This window comes from Silurus aristotelis, assembly GCF_946808225.1.
Source record: "Silurus aristotelis genome assembly, chromosome: 9".
NCBI classification, from domain to species: domain Eukaryota; kingdom Metazoa; phylum Chordata; class Actinopteri; order Siluriformes; family Siluridae; genus Silurus; species Silurus aristotelis.
In genome coordinates, this window is record NC_139582.1 from 27,216,273 (window position 1) to 27,230,047 (window position 13,775).

The 13,775-nt window shown below is 38.8% G+C and overlaps 1 protein-coding gene across 2 annotated transcripts in view; it reads left to right on the plus strand.

Moving 5' to 3' along the window:
• Positions 1-13,775, plus strand: part of LOC310731205 (cytoplasmic tyrosine-protein kinase BMX-like) — a 48,859-nt gene that overhangs the window by 29,216 nt on the left and 5,868 nt on the right. The window contains exons 1-15 of one of the 2 annotated variants that reach the window (XM_083550696.1): positions 201-393; positions 1,347-1,495; positions 2,905-3,009; positions 3,322-3,403; positions 3,517-3,636; positions 3,728-3,786; positions 3,884-4,065; positions 5,495-5,548; positions 5,889-5,948; positions 6,268-6,300; positions 6,464-6,518; positions 11,174-11,253; positions 11,416-11,543; positions 11,794-11,856; positions 13,326-13,497. In XM_083550696.1, coding sequence (XP_083406822.1) covers positions 1,355-1,495; positions 2,905-3,009; positions 3,322-3,403; positions 3,517-3,636; positions 3,728-3,786; positions 3,884-4,065; positions 5,495-5,548; positions 5,889-5,948; positions 6,268-6,300; positions 6,464-6,518; positions 11,174-11,253; positions 11,416-11,543; positions 11,794-11,856; positions 13,326-13,497 — 1,334 coding nt within the window. In that variant the 5' untranslated portion in view covers positions 201-393; positions 1,347-1,354. Of the gene's footprint in view, positions 1-200; positions 394-1,346; positions 1,496-2,904; positions 3,010-3,321; positions 3,404-3,516; positions 3,637-3,727; positions 3,787-3,883; positions 4,066-5,494; positions 5,549-5,888; positions 5,949-6,267; positions 6,301-6,463; positions 6,519-11,173; positions 11,254-11,415; positions 11,544-11,793; positions 11,857-13,325; positions 13,498-13,775 lie in introns of those variants that run through there. The other variant, XM_083550697.1, reaches the window with a different exon arrangement.

The window sequence follows — 13,775 nt, forward strand, 5'->3', positions numbered from 1 at the left end:
TTCTGCTTGCTGTTAAATGCTGAACTGTATGTTGGTGATTAATGGATACACCAAGCGCCAATTAAAACAAGTTCAACCTTTTTTTTGTTGTTGTTGTTTGTAAAAGTTTCCTATTATTCGGTTAACAAAAACCTGACGTGCCACAAATACAGGATGTTGATTTTAGAAAATGCTCAGGTGAAACCAGTGAGTAATGGCATCATACAACAAAGCTCTGTGTTTCCACTGAGCGGTGTCAGGGCCATGCAAATAGGTTAGGCAAACACTGCCCTTAAGCCACACTGCAGCCTTTGTGATCCTGCATCGTCCGTGAGCAGTTATCAGAAAAATACTAAACCACCTAAACCAAATTTGGGTCTGTGAAGCCGGAGGATAATTTTTCTTCTTTTAAAGGTAATTCTATATATATTTATTTTAATTGATAAAAGCTATAATGTTACTAAATGGACAGATTGTAAAGTATGCAGTGTTTCCCAGATCGTATCAACAGTTGTATACCGTCATAGACAAACCAATTAATGTAGATGTCCTAGATTACTAATATTACCTCTATATACGATTTCCTTTACAGTAGCATTCCTGTATGTAATGCAGTGCTGTCTAAGGGCCCGAAGATCACGGGCATCCAGTATGGTTTTCCAGCTTTGACCCTTATGCACAGAGATTGTTCCAGATTCTCTGAATCTTTGGATGATATTATGCACTGTAGATGATGATAGCTTGAAACTCTTTGCAATTTTTTTCTGAGAAACTACTTTCTGATATTGCTCCACTATTTTTCGCCGAAGCATAGGGGGAATTGGTGATCCTCTGCCCATGTTGAATTCTGAGAGACACTGCCACTCTGAGAGTTTTTTTTTTTTATACCCAATCATGTCAGTTGACCTAATAAGTTGCAAATTGGTCCTCCAGCTGTTCCTTATATGTACATTTAACTTTTTTCTGGCCTTTTATTACTACATGTCCCAACTTTTTTGGAATGTGTAGCGCTCATGAAATCCAAAATGAGCCAATATTTGGCATGACATTTCAAAATGTCTCACTTTCAACATTTGATATGTTATCTATATTCTGTTGGGAATAAAGTTTATTAGATTTGAAAATTATTAGTGTCCCAACCTTTTTGGAATCGGATTTGCATCATATCTAGCTCATACATGTACTGTGGTGGGTCTGGTAGTGATGCAAACCAAAATGCAAATAATGTACGCGTTATTTATGTATTTTCAGAACGTTTAAATGCAAGTCATGATTCTTGTTATGTTAATGAAAATTAGACGATTTTATAAAAAAATTGAGAGTGAAGATATATTTTTTTTTGTTATTTGTTTGTACAGCGGCGAAAGTGCCGAAGATGAGCGAAGCCAAAAGCATTAAGGAAGGCGTCCTGCTGAAGATGTCCCAGCAGAAAAAGAAAATATCCCCCAAGAACTATAAAGAGAGGCTCTTTGTTCTGTCCAGCCAAGCCCTGATTTATTATGAACATGAAAAGGGGGTAGGTCTTGTACTCATGTGGTTTTTAGATTAATTGTAAATACACTATAGTTTACAGGTGCATCTCAATAAATTAGAATATCATAAAAAAGTTGATTTAAGTAATTCAGTACAAAAAGTGAAACACGTATATTATATAGATTTATCACACTGATATATTTAAAGTGTTTATTTCTTTTCATTTTGATGATTATTGCTTACAAGTGCTATGGTGTTTGCAGATGATATTGTGATTTGTGGTGAGAGTAGGGAGCAGGTGGAGAAGAGCCTGGAGAGGTGGAGGTATGCGCTGGAGAGAAGGGGAATAAAAGTCAGTAGGAGTAAGACCGAGTACATGTGTGTGAATGAGAGGAAGGGCAGTGGAGTGGTGCGGTTGCAGGGAGAAGAGGTGGAGAAGGTGGAGGAGTTCAGGTACCTGGGGTCAACAGTGCAAAGTAATAGAGAGTGTGTTAGAGAAGTGAAGAAGAGAGTGCAGGCAGGGTGGAGTGGGTGGAGAAGAGTGATAGCAGGAGTGATTTGTGATAGAAGAGTATCTGTGAGAGTGAAAGAGAAAGTTTATAGGACTGTGGTGAGATCTGCGATGTTGTATGGTTTAGAGACAGTGGCATTGATAAAGACAGGAGGTGGAGCTGGAGGTGGCAGACCTGAAGATGTTGAGGTTTTCGTTGGGAGTGACGACGATAGACAAGATTAGAAATTAGTTTATTAGAGGGACAGCGCATGTAGGACGTTTTGGAGACAAGGTGAGGGAGGCGAGATTGAGATGGTTTGGACATGTGCAGAGGAGGGACATGGGGTATATTGGTAGAAGAATGCTGAGGATGGAGCCACCAGAAAGGAGGAAAAGAGGAAGGCCAAGGAGGAGGTTTATGGATGTGGTGAAGGAAGACATGCACATAGTTGGGTTAAAAGAGGCAGGCGTAGAGGACAGGGGGGTATGGAGACAGATGAACCGCTGTGGCGACCCCTAATGGGAGAAGCCGAAAGAAGAAGATGATTAAGTTCTGATGTAGAGTGATGGGCCTGGGGTGCAGTCAGCAGTCCAATTTTTTCCCAAAAATGTTAAATAGGGTTGAGGTCAGAGCTGTATAGCAGCCGACACAAGAATTTTCACTCCAACCCATGTAATCTTCATGGAGCTGGCTTTGGGCACAGGGGCATTATCATGCTGGAACAGGTTTAGGTCTCTTTGTTCAAGATAGAGCATCAAAAGGCCATCCATACAATCGTGTGCCTCTAACATTGTGATCACAGTTTGGAGATGTACCACATATGGCTGGAAAAGTGTCCTAAATACTATTGTACATATACTGTATTTGAGATTTAGCTTTTGAAATTGCTAATTAATTTTCAGTTGAAGTTAAGCAAACTTTTTTGTTTGTTTGTTTGTGTATTTCTTTTTCCTTGCAGAAGAAGAAGAGAAAAAAGGGATCAATTCTGACAGATAGAATCTGCTGCGTGGGGAAAGTTGAGCCTGAGAAGAACGCGCCTGTAGAAAGAAAGTTCCCCTTTCAGGTTCCATAAAACACACACACACACACACACACACACACACACACACACACACACACACACACACACACACTATTTAGGGCCAAGAAATTACAAGAGGTTTTTTGACTGAAAGTCTATTTTGTCTATAGTAAGAATTTGAAGTCTAGAATTTTCACTTTCTATTTTCGCCGCATTCCTTGACACCATGCTACATGAGTCAATCTGCAGGAAAACGTTAGATATTACTGTGTTATCACTATATTGCAACAAACATCGAAGAAAAGAAAAGTCTTTCATTAACAATGTTAACACCAATTGCCCCTCTCTCATTAGATTGCATACGACGAGTGCATCCTGTACATGTTTGCGAAGGATGAAACAACTAGGACGGACTGGATAGAGGAGATAATGCAAGGCAAGATATTTACGCATCGATTAGCATGACACGTTCTCGCAATTAGGAACGCGTCCAGATTGCTCTGTGTGTATATACAGTATATACACATTGATACTTGTTTTTGTTTGTAGTAATAAGGGGTAATGACAAGCTTTTTGCTAAGTACCACAAAGGATTCTGGGTTGACGGGACGTTCCAGTGCTGCGGCCAGACCACAAAGAATGCCCCAGGCTGTTTTGACTCCGACAGAGGTGTGTTTTATGCTATTGGGTGTGTGGCTTTTAACAGCATGCAGTTTTGTGAACCTGAATCAGTGACACTGGTGATACTCTTTTTTTTCAGAATTAATGAAGTTCAAAGCTTCTCGAAATACTGCATTACCTCCTGTGCCTTCTGTAAAGGTGAGGAATTTTGACCTTTTAATAATGAGGATGTGGTGATGGTAATAATTGGTACAGTAGAATGGCCTTGGATCAGGAAACAAGTTCATCTTTACAGCTCAGAGGAAGAATTCAACTTCCTCCCATCCCAGAAGATGAAGGCAGCACTTGTGTGGAGGTTGTGGCCCTGTATGACTACACTGCCAGCAAGCCTGGAGAGATCAGTCTAGTGAGGGGGAAAAGGTATATCTCTCTGGAGAAGATGCCAGGAGAATGGTGGAAAATCAGGGACGCCTCCAGGTAAAAGATGACTCGTATTCGCTTATACTGTACCGATAAAGAATACGGGATTCGAATTTAATAATAATTTAAATAATGTATAATAAATCAGGTGATCAGATTTCTGGTGTAATAAAACTGCAAAATCAATAACCATGAGGTTTTGATTGATTTAAGGTTTAAGATTTTTGATTGAGGTTCTGTATTGCTTTTAGCTTGAATATCTGAATTAGGTACTGGTTTGAACTCTTTTGTACTATAAATGATTTTCTTTGCTTAAAAAAAAAAACTGCCTTTAGTTTATTAGATTACAGCGTAATGTTTCCTATTTATTTATTATCAAATATAATAAAATCATAAACCAGGGGAACCATGGCAACTTCATTTTTATATAATAAAGTTTGTAAAAATGTATACTGTAATGTATGTATATATAAATATCTACTTTTGATACTTTATATTTTTATTTATTTTATTTTTATATTCTATTTCTATTTACATGTTGGACAGTCATAAAAAGCATTTCACTACATGTCGTGCTCTGTATGAATGTGTATGTGACATAAAATTTGATATATAACCAATTAAGCAAGTTGATAAAAAAAAAAAAAAAAAGAATGATAAAGTTCACTAGTCCTGTACTGAAGTAGAAATAAGATATTCTGCTTGAATACTCTACATGGATAAAAGTGTTAGTTTTCAGGACATATGTGGACCTGTTTTTTTTACAGTTTTACACAGTTACATTCTCACAGACACACACACACACACACACACACACACACACACACACACACACACACACTCTTACCATAGCCATGAGGTTTACTTGTGGTCTCCCCACAGCTTCTCATTTAACACAGCTTACGTCTTCGCTTCGAAGCAGCGAGGAACGGCATAGTTTTCTGAACCGTAGCAGAGTAAAGAATAAGACTGACGCATTCAAATGTCCTGAAATGAAACCGAAGTTTAAATAAAGTACAGTAATAAAATGTATGCAAGTACAGCAACAAAGTGAAAACATGCCCATCACGGCATTATACAATGAGGAATCATGTACATCTTAAAAAATTGCATACGTAAACAGTTTAGCACAAATTGACCCAGTTTAGCTAGCTAAAGTTAGGTAGCTAGAGTCCAAATAGCATAGTATTTGTTGCTAAGTAATGCTAAGAGCAAGCAAGCGGGTGTAAAACCTGGGAAAGGATTGGTATAGAGGAACCATATGAGCTTGTCTAGTTAGCAAAGTTAGCTAGTTAACTTAACTTGAAAGTATTAACCAGCTACCGACATGCACTAGCATCAATCTCCTGGACGCGGAGCTCAGTGGAGAGAAATCTCACACCACATTAATGAATTATTATTGCTGTCAGATTGTTTTGTAATAAACAGAAAGAAGGGTTTGAAAATATATTTTACATGATTGTGCATTTATGTTTTGTCTGTCTAGTGCTGAAGGACTTGTCCCTTCAAATTACATAGAAGAAGTAGAAGCCAACGACAGGTTACGTTCTATTACTTTTCCTGTTTTCCTTTCCTGCTTAATAAATATGGTGTGTCATGCTATTGTACCTGCTAAAAATCCCTTCTGAAATAGTAATAACCGATTTTGTATTAACTGTTTGTCCTGTGAACGTTAGAAAAGTTGAATTTGGAAAATATTGACGATTTTCTAAACCCTGTTATTGTTGTTGTTGCACAATCGGCTGTGATCATGCAATAATGGAAGTTGGGGGATTCACCAAAGGCCCATGAAATTTAAAAGGAATTATTTCTTATTTTTTCAAAATGTGTTTGAGGGTCCTCAGGCAAAGTGTAGTATTAAGATATTTATATATTTACAGTGCCAAGGATGCAATATCCAGGAGGACCAAAAAGAAAATAACCAGCAAATTAAAATCACAGTGAGTTTTGTTGTCTTTACTGCCACACTATGAGGTTGAGGTTGTAGTTCTCTTGACCACCACTGGGTGTCATTAATGCATTTCATCTATTGGGCTTCATTAAAGACAGTATGTGAAATCCCAGTTGATAAGAGACATGGTGCTAATACACACTACACAGGCGATCAGAGACAAAATAGAGTTTAAGTGAGACATGAGCTTTTGTCAAACCCGGTCCTGAAAGCAAGAGTTCAAATGAAGAAAAAATGAGAAAGAAATAAGGAAAAAGACTGCTTGTGCCAACTGTAACAGTCTTTATTTTTTCCATGTCCATCTTGAGATGCTCTGTTGATGACAGCATAGAGAACTATCCGTGAGTTTCACTGACTGTTTTCATTCAGATGAGTTCATATCTAATTCTAATCCTAGTACAAATAATTGAACAGCTGCTTCTATTACATGGCAAAACAAACATTAGGTAAATGTGCTTTCATCTACTTTGTCATAACCTTTTTCGTTGATTCGAATTCATCAAGCTGGTATGTGGGCAACATGTCTCGAGTGAAGACTGAGCAGCTACTACGAGAGAAGGTAAGCGGCGGTTTTTACGTCTTCCCTCTGATACTTTTATCAATGGACTCTCTTGGACTTTGACAGGGAACTTCGAAAGGAGGATATATAGGAGGATAGAAAGGAGGATATAGAGCTTTGGTCCCTGGACGGCAAATGACCGGCCTCCAAACCTTTTATATTTGTACCTGGGAGTGACCAGAGAGGTATGTTCAGAAGAGCGGAGAGTTCTGGCTGGTTGGTAGACAGTTACAAGTTCAGCGAGGTAGGCCGGGGCCATACCATTGATGGCCTTGAACACAAACAGCAGGACCTTATACTCCACCTTAAGCCGCACCGGAAGCCAGTGAAGCGAGCGGAGGACAGGGGTGATGTGTGAGCGATTGGAGGTGTTAGAGAGAAGACGTGCCGCATTTTGTACCAATTGAAGCCGATTAAGAAGTGATTAAGTCCAGTGTAGAGAGCATGACAGTAGTCCACCCTCGAACTGATGAAGGCATGAATAGCTTTTTTAAGGTCAGCTCGGGACAAGAATGGTTTGACCTTACTGAGTAGTCTTAGCTGGTAAAAGCTTGCCTTCACTACTGCATTGATCTGTTTATTGAAGTGCAAAAATAACACCCAGGTTATTTTTCAAAAATAACACCCAGGTTACACACGATAGGTGCAAACTGAGGTGTTAGATGACCAAAACTGAGAGAACTGCTGGGTGAGTCTGGGCTAAACAGGATGTACTCAGTCTCAGCATGTATGAAGACCATGGTAACACCTCTTTGCATTTGTGGTAAACAAATGCACTAGCACAACACATCAGGTAGCACTTCCTTTAGCTACACACTAAAAATAGACAGTTAATTGAATGGCGAATGAACCAAACACCATTTAATGGTTAAAGTCCATGTGATCCCATTTGGTTTCCCAGATTCTGATATTTGTTGGAAACATTAACTCAAATGCAATGATGTGGAAGTTTTAAATTTCAATATTTTATCCAGAATACAACATAGATGACAAATCGAATGTTTAAACTGAGAAAATCTATAATTTAAAGGGATAAATAAGTTGCTTGTAAATTTCATGGCATCAACACATCTCAAAAAAGTTGGGACAAGGCCATGTTTACCACTGTGTGGCATCCCCTCTTCTTTTAATAACAGTCTGCAAATGTCTGGGGACTGAGGAGACAAGTTGCTCAAGTTTAGGAATAGGAATGTCCCATTCTTGTCTAATACAGGCTTCTAGTTGCTGTCTTAAGTCTTCTTTGTCGCATCTTCCTCTTTATGATGCACCAAATGTTTTCTATGGGTGAAAGATCTGGACTGCAGCCTGGCCAATTCAGTACCCGGATCCTTCTTCTACGCAGCCATGTTGGAAAATGCCCTTCCAGATGTATAAGCCCATGCCACACGCACTCATGCAACCCCATACCATCAGAGATGCAGGCATCTGAACTGAGTGCTGATAACAACTTGGGTTGTTCTTATCCTCTTTATTCCGGATGACATGGCGTCCCAGTTTTCTAAAAAGAACTTCAAATTTTGAGAACAGTTTTCCACTTTGCCAGAGTCTATTTTAAATGAGCATTGGCCCAGAAAAAACGCCTGCGCTTCTGGATCATGTTTAGATAGGCTTCTTTTTTAACCTATAGAGTTTTAGCAACAGCGAATGGCACTGTGGATTGTGTTCACTGACAATGTTTTCTGGAAGTATTCCTGAGCCCATGTTGTGATTTCCATTACAGTAGCATTCCTGTATGTGATGCAGTGCCGTCTAACGGCCCGAAGATCACAGGCATCCAGTATGGTTTTCCGACCTTGAACCCTTACACACAGAGATTGTTCCAGATTCTCTGAATCTTTGGATGATATTATGCACTGTAGATGATGATAGCTTGAAAGTCTTTGCAATTTTTTTCTGAGAAACTACTTTTTGATATTGCTCCACTATTTTTTGCCAAAGCACTGGGGGAATTGGTGATCCTCTGCCCATGTTGAATTCTGAGAGACACTGCCACTCTGAGAGTTTTTTTTTTTAATACCCAATCATGTTGCCAATTGACCTAATAAGTTGCAAATTGGTCCTTCAGCTGTTTCTTATATGTACATTTAACTTTTCCGACCTCTTATTGCTACCTGTCCCAACTTTTTTGGAATGTGTAGCTCTCATGAAATCCAAAATGAGCCAATATTTGGCATGACATATCAAAATGTCTCACTTTCAATATTTGATATGTTTGTTGATATTCTATTGTGAATAAAATATAAGTTTATGAGATTTGTAAATTATTGCATTCCTTTTTTTATTCACAATTTGTACAGTGTCCCAACTTTTTTGGAATCGGGTGTAATTGGTTACTGTACCTAAGTGACTTTTTCGTGTATCTGTACTTCACTGAAGTATTTCCATTTGGGAAGACATTTAATTCATTAGATTTCGAAGTCCAATATCTCAACTACATTTTGCAAAATCAATTGATGAGTGAATAAAAACTTAATTGGTCAAACACGTAGCAAGCAACCAGTTGGGGCAGTTTTAAACTTGGGTTGATCGCGGCTCGGTGGTATCAACTTAACACCAACATACAGTTCAGTGTCAGTTCAACAGAAAGCAGAAAATTCTGAGAGGAATAAATAACGAAAGAAACTCCTGACATTCAACACCTGTGGCTTTATTTGTGGCTTATTTGATTTGTTTTTAAGTAGTTGAAATATATATATATATATATATATATATATATATATATATATATATATATATATATATATATATATATATATATATATATATATATATATATATAAGTAGTTCGATATACAGTGAGGAAAATAAGTATTTGAACACCCTGCTATTTTGCAAGTTCTCCCACTTAGAAATCATGGAGGGGTCTGAAATTGTCATCGTAGGAGCATGTCCACTGTGAGAGACGTAATCTAAAAAAAAAAAATCCAGAAATCACAATATATGATTTTTTAACTATTTATTTGTATGATACAGCTGCAAATAAGTATTTGAACACCTGAGAAAGTCAATGTTAATATTTGATACAGTAGCCTTTGTTTGCAATTACAGAGGTCAAACGTTTCCTGTAGTTTTTCACCTGGTTTGCACACACTGCAGGAGGAATTTGGCCCACTCCTCCACACAGATCTTCTCTAGATCAGTCAGGTTTCTGGCCTGTCGCTGAGAAACACGGAGTTTGAGCTCCCTCCAAAGATTCTCTATTGGGTTTAGGTCTGGAGACTGGCTAGGCTATGCCAGAACCTTGATATGCTTCTTACAGAGCCACTCCTTGGTTATCCTGGCTGTGTGCTTCGGTTCATTGTCATGTTGGAAGACCCATCTTCAATGCTCTAACTGAGGGAAGGAGGTTGATCCCCAAAATCTCGCAATACATGGCCCCGATCATCCTCTCCTTAATACAGTGCAGTCGCCCTGTCCCATGTGCAGAAATACACCCCCAAAGCATGATGCTACCACCCCCATGCTTCACAGTAGGGATGGTGTTCTTGGGATGGTACTCATCATTCTTCTTCCTCCAAACACGTTTAGTGAAATTATGACCCAAAAGTTCTATTTTGGTCTCATCTGACCACATGACTTTCTCCCATGACTCCTCTGGATCATCCAAATGGTCATTGGCAAACTTAAGACGTGCCTGGACACGTGCTGGTTTAAGTAGGGGAACCTTCCGTGCCATGCATGATTTCAAACCATGACGTCTTAGTGTATTACCAACAGTAACCTTGGAAACGGTGGTCCCAGCTCTTTTCAGGTCATTGACCAGCTCCTCCCATGTAGTTCTGGGCTGATTTCTCACCTTCCATAGGATCATCGAGACCCCACGAGGTGAGATCTTGCATAGAGCCCCAGTCCGAGGGAGATTGACAGTCATGTTTAGCTTTTTCCATTTTCTAATGATTGCTCCAACAGTGTACCTTTTTTCACCAAGCTGCTTGGCAATTTCCCCGTAGCCCTTTTCAGCCTTGTGGAGGGATACAATTTTGTCTCTAGTGTCTTTTGACAGCTTTTTGGTCTTGGCCATGTTAGTAGTTGGATTCTTACTGATTGTATGGGGTGGACAGGTGTCTTTATGCAGCTTACGACCTCAAACAGGTGCATCTAATTTAGGATAATAAATGTAGTGAAGGTGGACATTTTAAAGGCAGACTAACAGGTCTTTGAGGGTCAGAATTCTAGCTGATAGACAGGTGTTTAAATACTTATTTGCAGCTGTATCATACAAATAAATCGTTTAAAAATCATACATTGTGATTTCTGGATATTTTTTTTAGATTATGTCTCTCACAGTGGACATGCACCTACGATAACAATTTCAGACCCCCCCATGATTTCTAAGTGGGAGAACTTTCAAAATAGCAGGGTGTTCAAATACTTATTTTCCTCACTGTATATATATATATATATATATATAGTGTTGAGTAACATTAGTGTCTTTTCACATAAACTGAGTTGTTCAAACAAAAATTATTTTGCTGGAGTCATATTTTACCGACCGTATCTCTACTTTAACACAAGTACATGCTTTGTGTCCACCATTGCGTATTATCATTTTCATATTAAAGAGTGTACACTGACTTCACGCTATTTTCACTGCTTATTTTGATCTCATTTACGTCACTACTCTAGTAAGGGTCTCACTTTTTTTTTTCTAACAGGGGAAAGAAGGATCATTTGTGGTCAGAGATTCCAGTCAAAAAGGGGTCTACACAGTGTCGCTCTTTAGTCGAGCGCTAGAGTGAGTACTGACGAGGGACTTTGCTGTGACCTCGCTAGGCCCCTACAAAAATCCCCATGCTCACACACAACGCTTTGACCACATCCTTTCTGCTATGAGCACAGCTCAAAGTGACACCTGCACCCGGATGTCTGATTTAAAGCATGTGGTTTGTGTTCCCAGCGAGCTGAACGGGACTGTAAGACATTATCTCATTAACGTCAATGACGATGGGCTGTACTACTTGGCAGAGAACCACCTGTTTGAGTCCATCCCTTGGATGATCGAGTACCATCAACATAATGGGGCAGGTGTGGAATCAAAACATCCGGACATCATGCATTATTCTGTTTAGAAATGTCATTACACAAACACTCACACACATCCAAAGATTTTAATTGTATTTAAGTAAATAATAAAATGACTCATGGTGGATGATTAATTTCCACCGATAGTTGAGACGTCATTGAAAAAAAAATCAATGCCATTGTGTGTGTGTGTGTAAGTGAGTAGGTTTGTGTTTGATCATAAAATCCTGTTTACTGTGTTTGCCGTCTGTAGGCCTGCTGACAAGATTACGGCTTCCTGTTACAGAAATCAATCCCCCACCTCAGACAGCACAGGGTGAGGCAAACACACAACGCTTACATCATGGCCTGAAACACACCGTTCTTGGAATATAAAGTAATAAATAATATGTCATGTCTGGAAATGTTTCTGAGTTCATGTAGCTAACAGAATGTACTAGATAGATGTGACAAGGTCATGGTCTACCTGTTGCAACACATTTGTGGTAGTGCAGGAAACCAAAGCTGGCCAGGTTTGGTCACGCCACAGATTAATAGTGGTAAACGTAATTCGGTATCGTTCTTACTGTATCTAGCTTCTTTTTAGTGAATTTCTACTTTACTGAAGTATTTTCATTTGGGGAGATTTTCACTTTAACGTCACTACATTTCTAAGGGAAATATGTTACTTTTGAGTATATTTTGCGAAATCTTTTTTATTTATGAGCGGATAAAAACGTAACTGTTCAAACGTGTGTTTGACTCATTAATATGATTCTATTCATAGATCCTTGTGCTAAGAGTAAGAGTCTTTTTTTTTATATACGTAAACTGAGTTGATTATGCAAAGTGTCTTGCAACAAAAATGATAATAGGACATTTATAGGAGTAATTTTTACAACTGTTTCTCTACTTTACTCAAGTACATTATTTGTTTAATTTCCACCACTGGGTTCTTTTATTCCAATGAATTTGGAAAGTATTTAGACCCCAGTCAATTTTTTCCAGTTTAGTGATGAAGACTGAAACTCCAATTGTTCAGATACATTTTTTTTTTCACATGAATCTACACTCAGTATCTCACAATGACAAAGTGAAAATAGAATGATAGATATCACATGTACATAAATATTTAGACTCTTTACTCAGTTCTTTGTCGAATCGCAATTTTTTTCATGTCAAATCCTCTCAAGCTAGGTCAGGTCGGATGAGAACCATCACTTTCCGGTCTCTCCAGAGATGTTCAATTGTTCAGAGATGTTCAATAGGATTCAATAGGGTTTATGATTGTTGTTTATGATGTTCTCAATGTTCTCTTTTGTTGCACTGATGGACGAGCAATGAAGATTAAAAAGAAAAAACGTTTACCCTGCATAAAGCAAACTCCAGAAACATATTGTTTACATGGGTTGGAGTGGAAGATCTGGAAGAGTGGAAGAATGAATTGGGAATGAATTGGGATGAATGCTGACTGCACCCCAGGATACATCATCCTACATCAGTACCTGATTTTCTCCACAAGTACACTAAAACACTAGGAGATTGGAGATTTTTTAACAACAAATGGGGATTGAATGTGGAACATGGATGTTCAACAAGCTTTGGTTGGTGTCCACAAACATTTGTCAATGTAGTGTATCTACGTGTCAAATAGCCAATATTGTTGCATTGTATTGTGATATTGAGGTATTCAACTATGGCTAGATGTGAAGAGTATGTGTGTGATGTGGGTTTTGCATTATCTATTCAATATGAGTTTCATTTGTGTGTGTGTGTGTGTGTGTGTGTGTGTGTGATTGCAATCAGGTGTGTGGGAGCTGAGACGAGAAGACATGCGTCTGGTAAAAGAGCTCGGCAGCGGCCAGTTCGGAGTGGTCCAGCTCGGCGTGTGGAAGGGCAAACATCAGGTGGCCATTAAGATGGTGAAAGAGGGCTGCATGTCCTCAGACGAATTCATAGAGGAAGCCCAGATCATGATGTAGGTTCCTGTTGTGCTCTGCTTTTCCACCTTCTCTGCTTCCCTTTTATAACAGTGTAAAATCCAAGACAGCGTATTAGTTTCGGAGTAATGCGAGTGTGGGCAGTAACTATGTGTAATGCGCTTCCTGCTTTCAGTAACGGCTGAATAATATCCACGTAGGTGTTTCCAAAAAGAGCCTTTTTATCTTTCATGTCAAGTCAGGTTTTATTCTCTCAGGTGACTTATTATGGTTGTATTCACAGTTTGAAGCAATAAACAGTGTCATATATTCATAA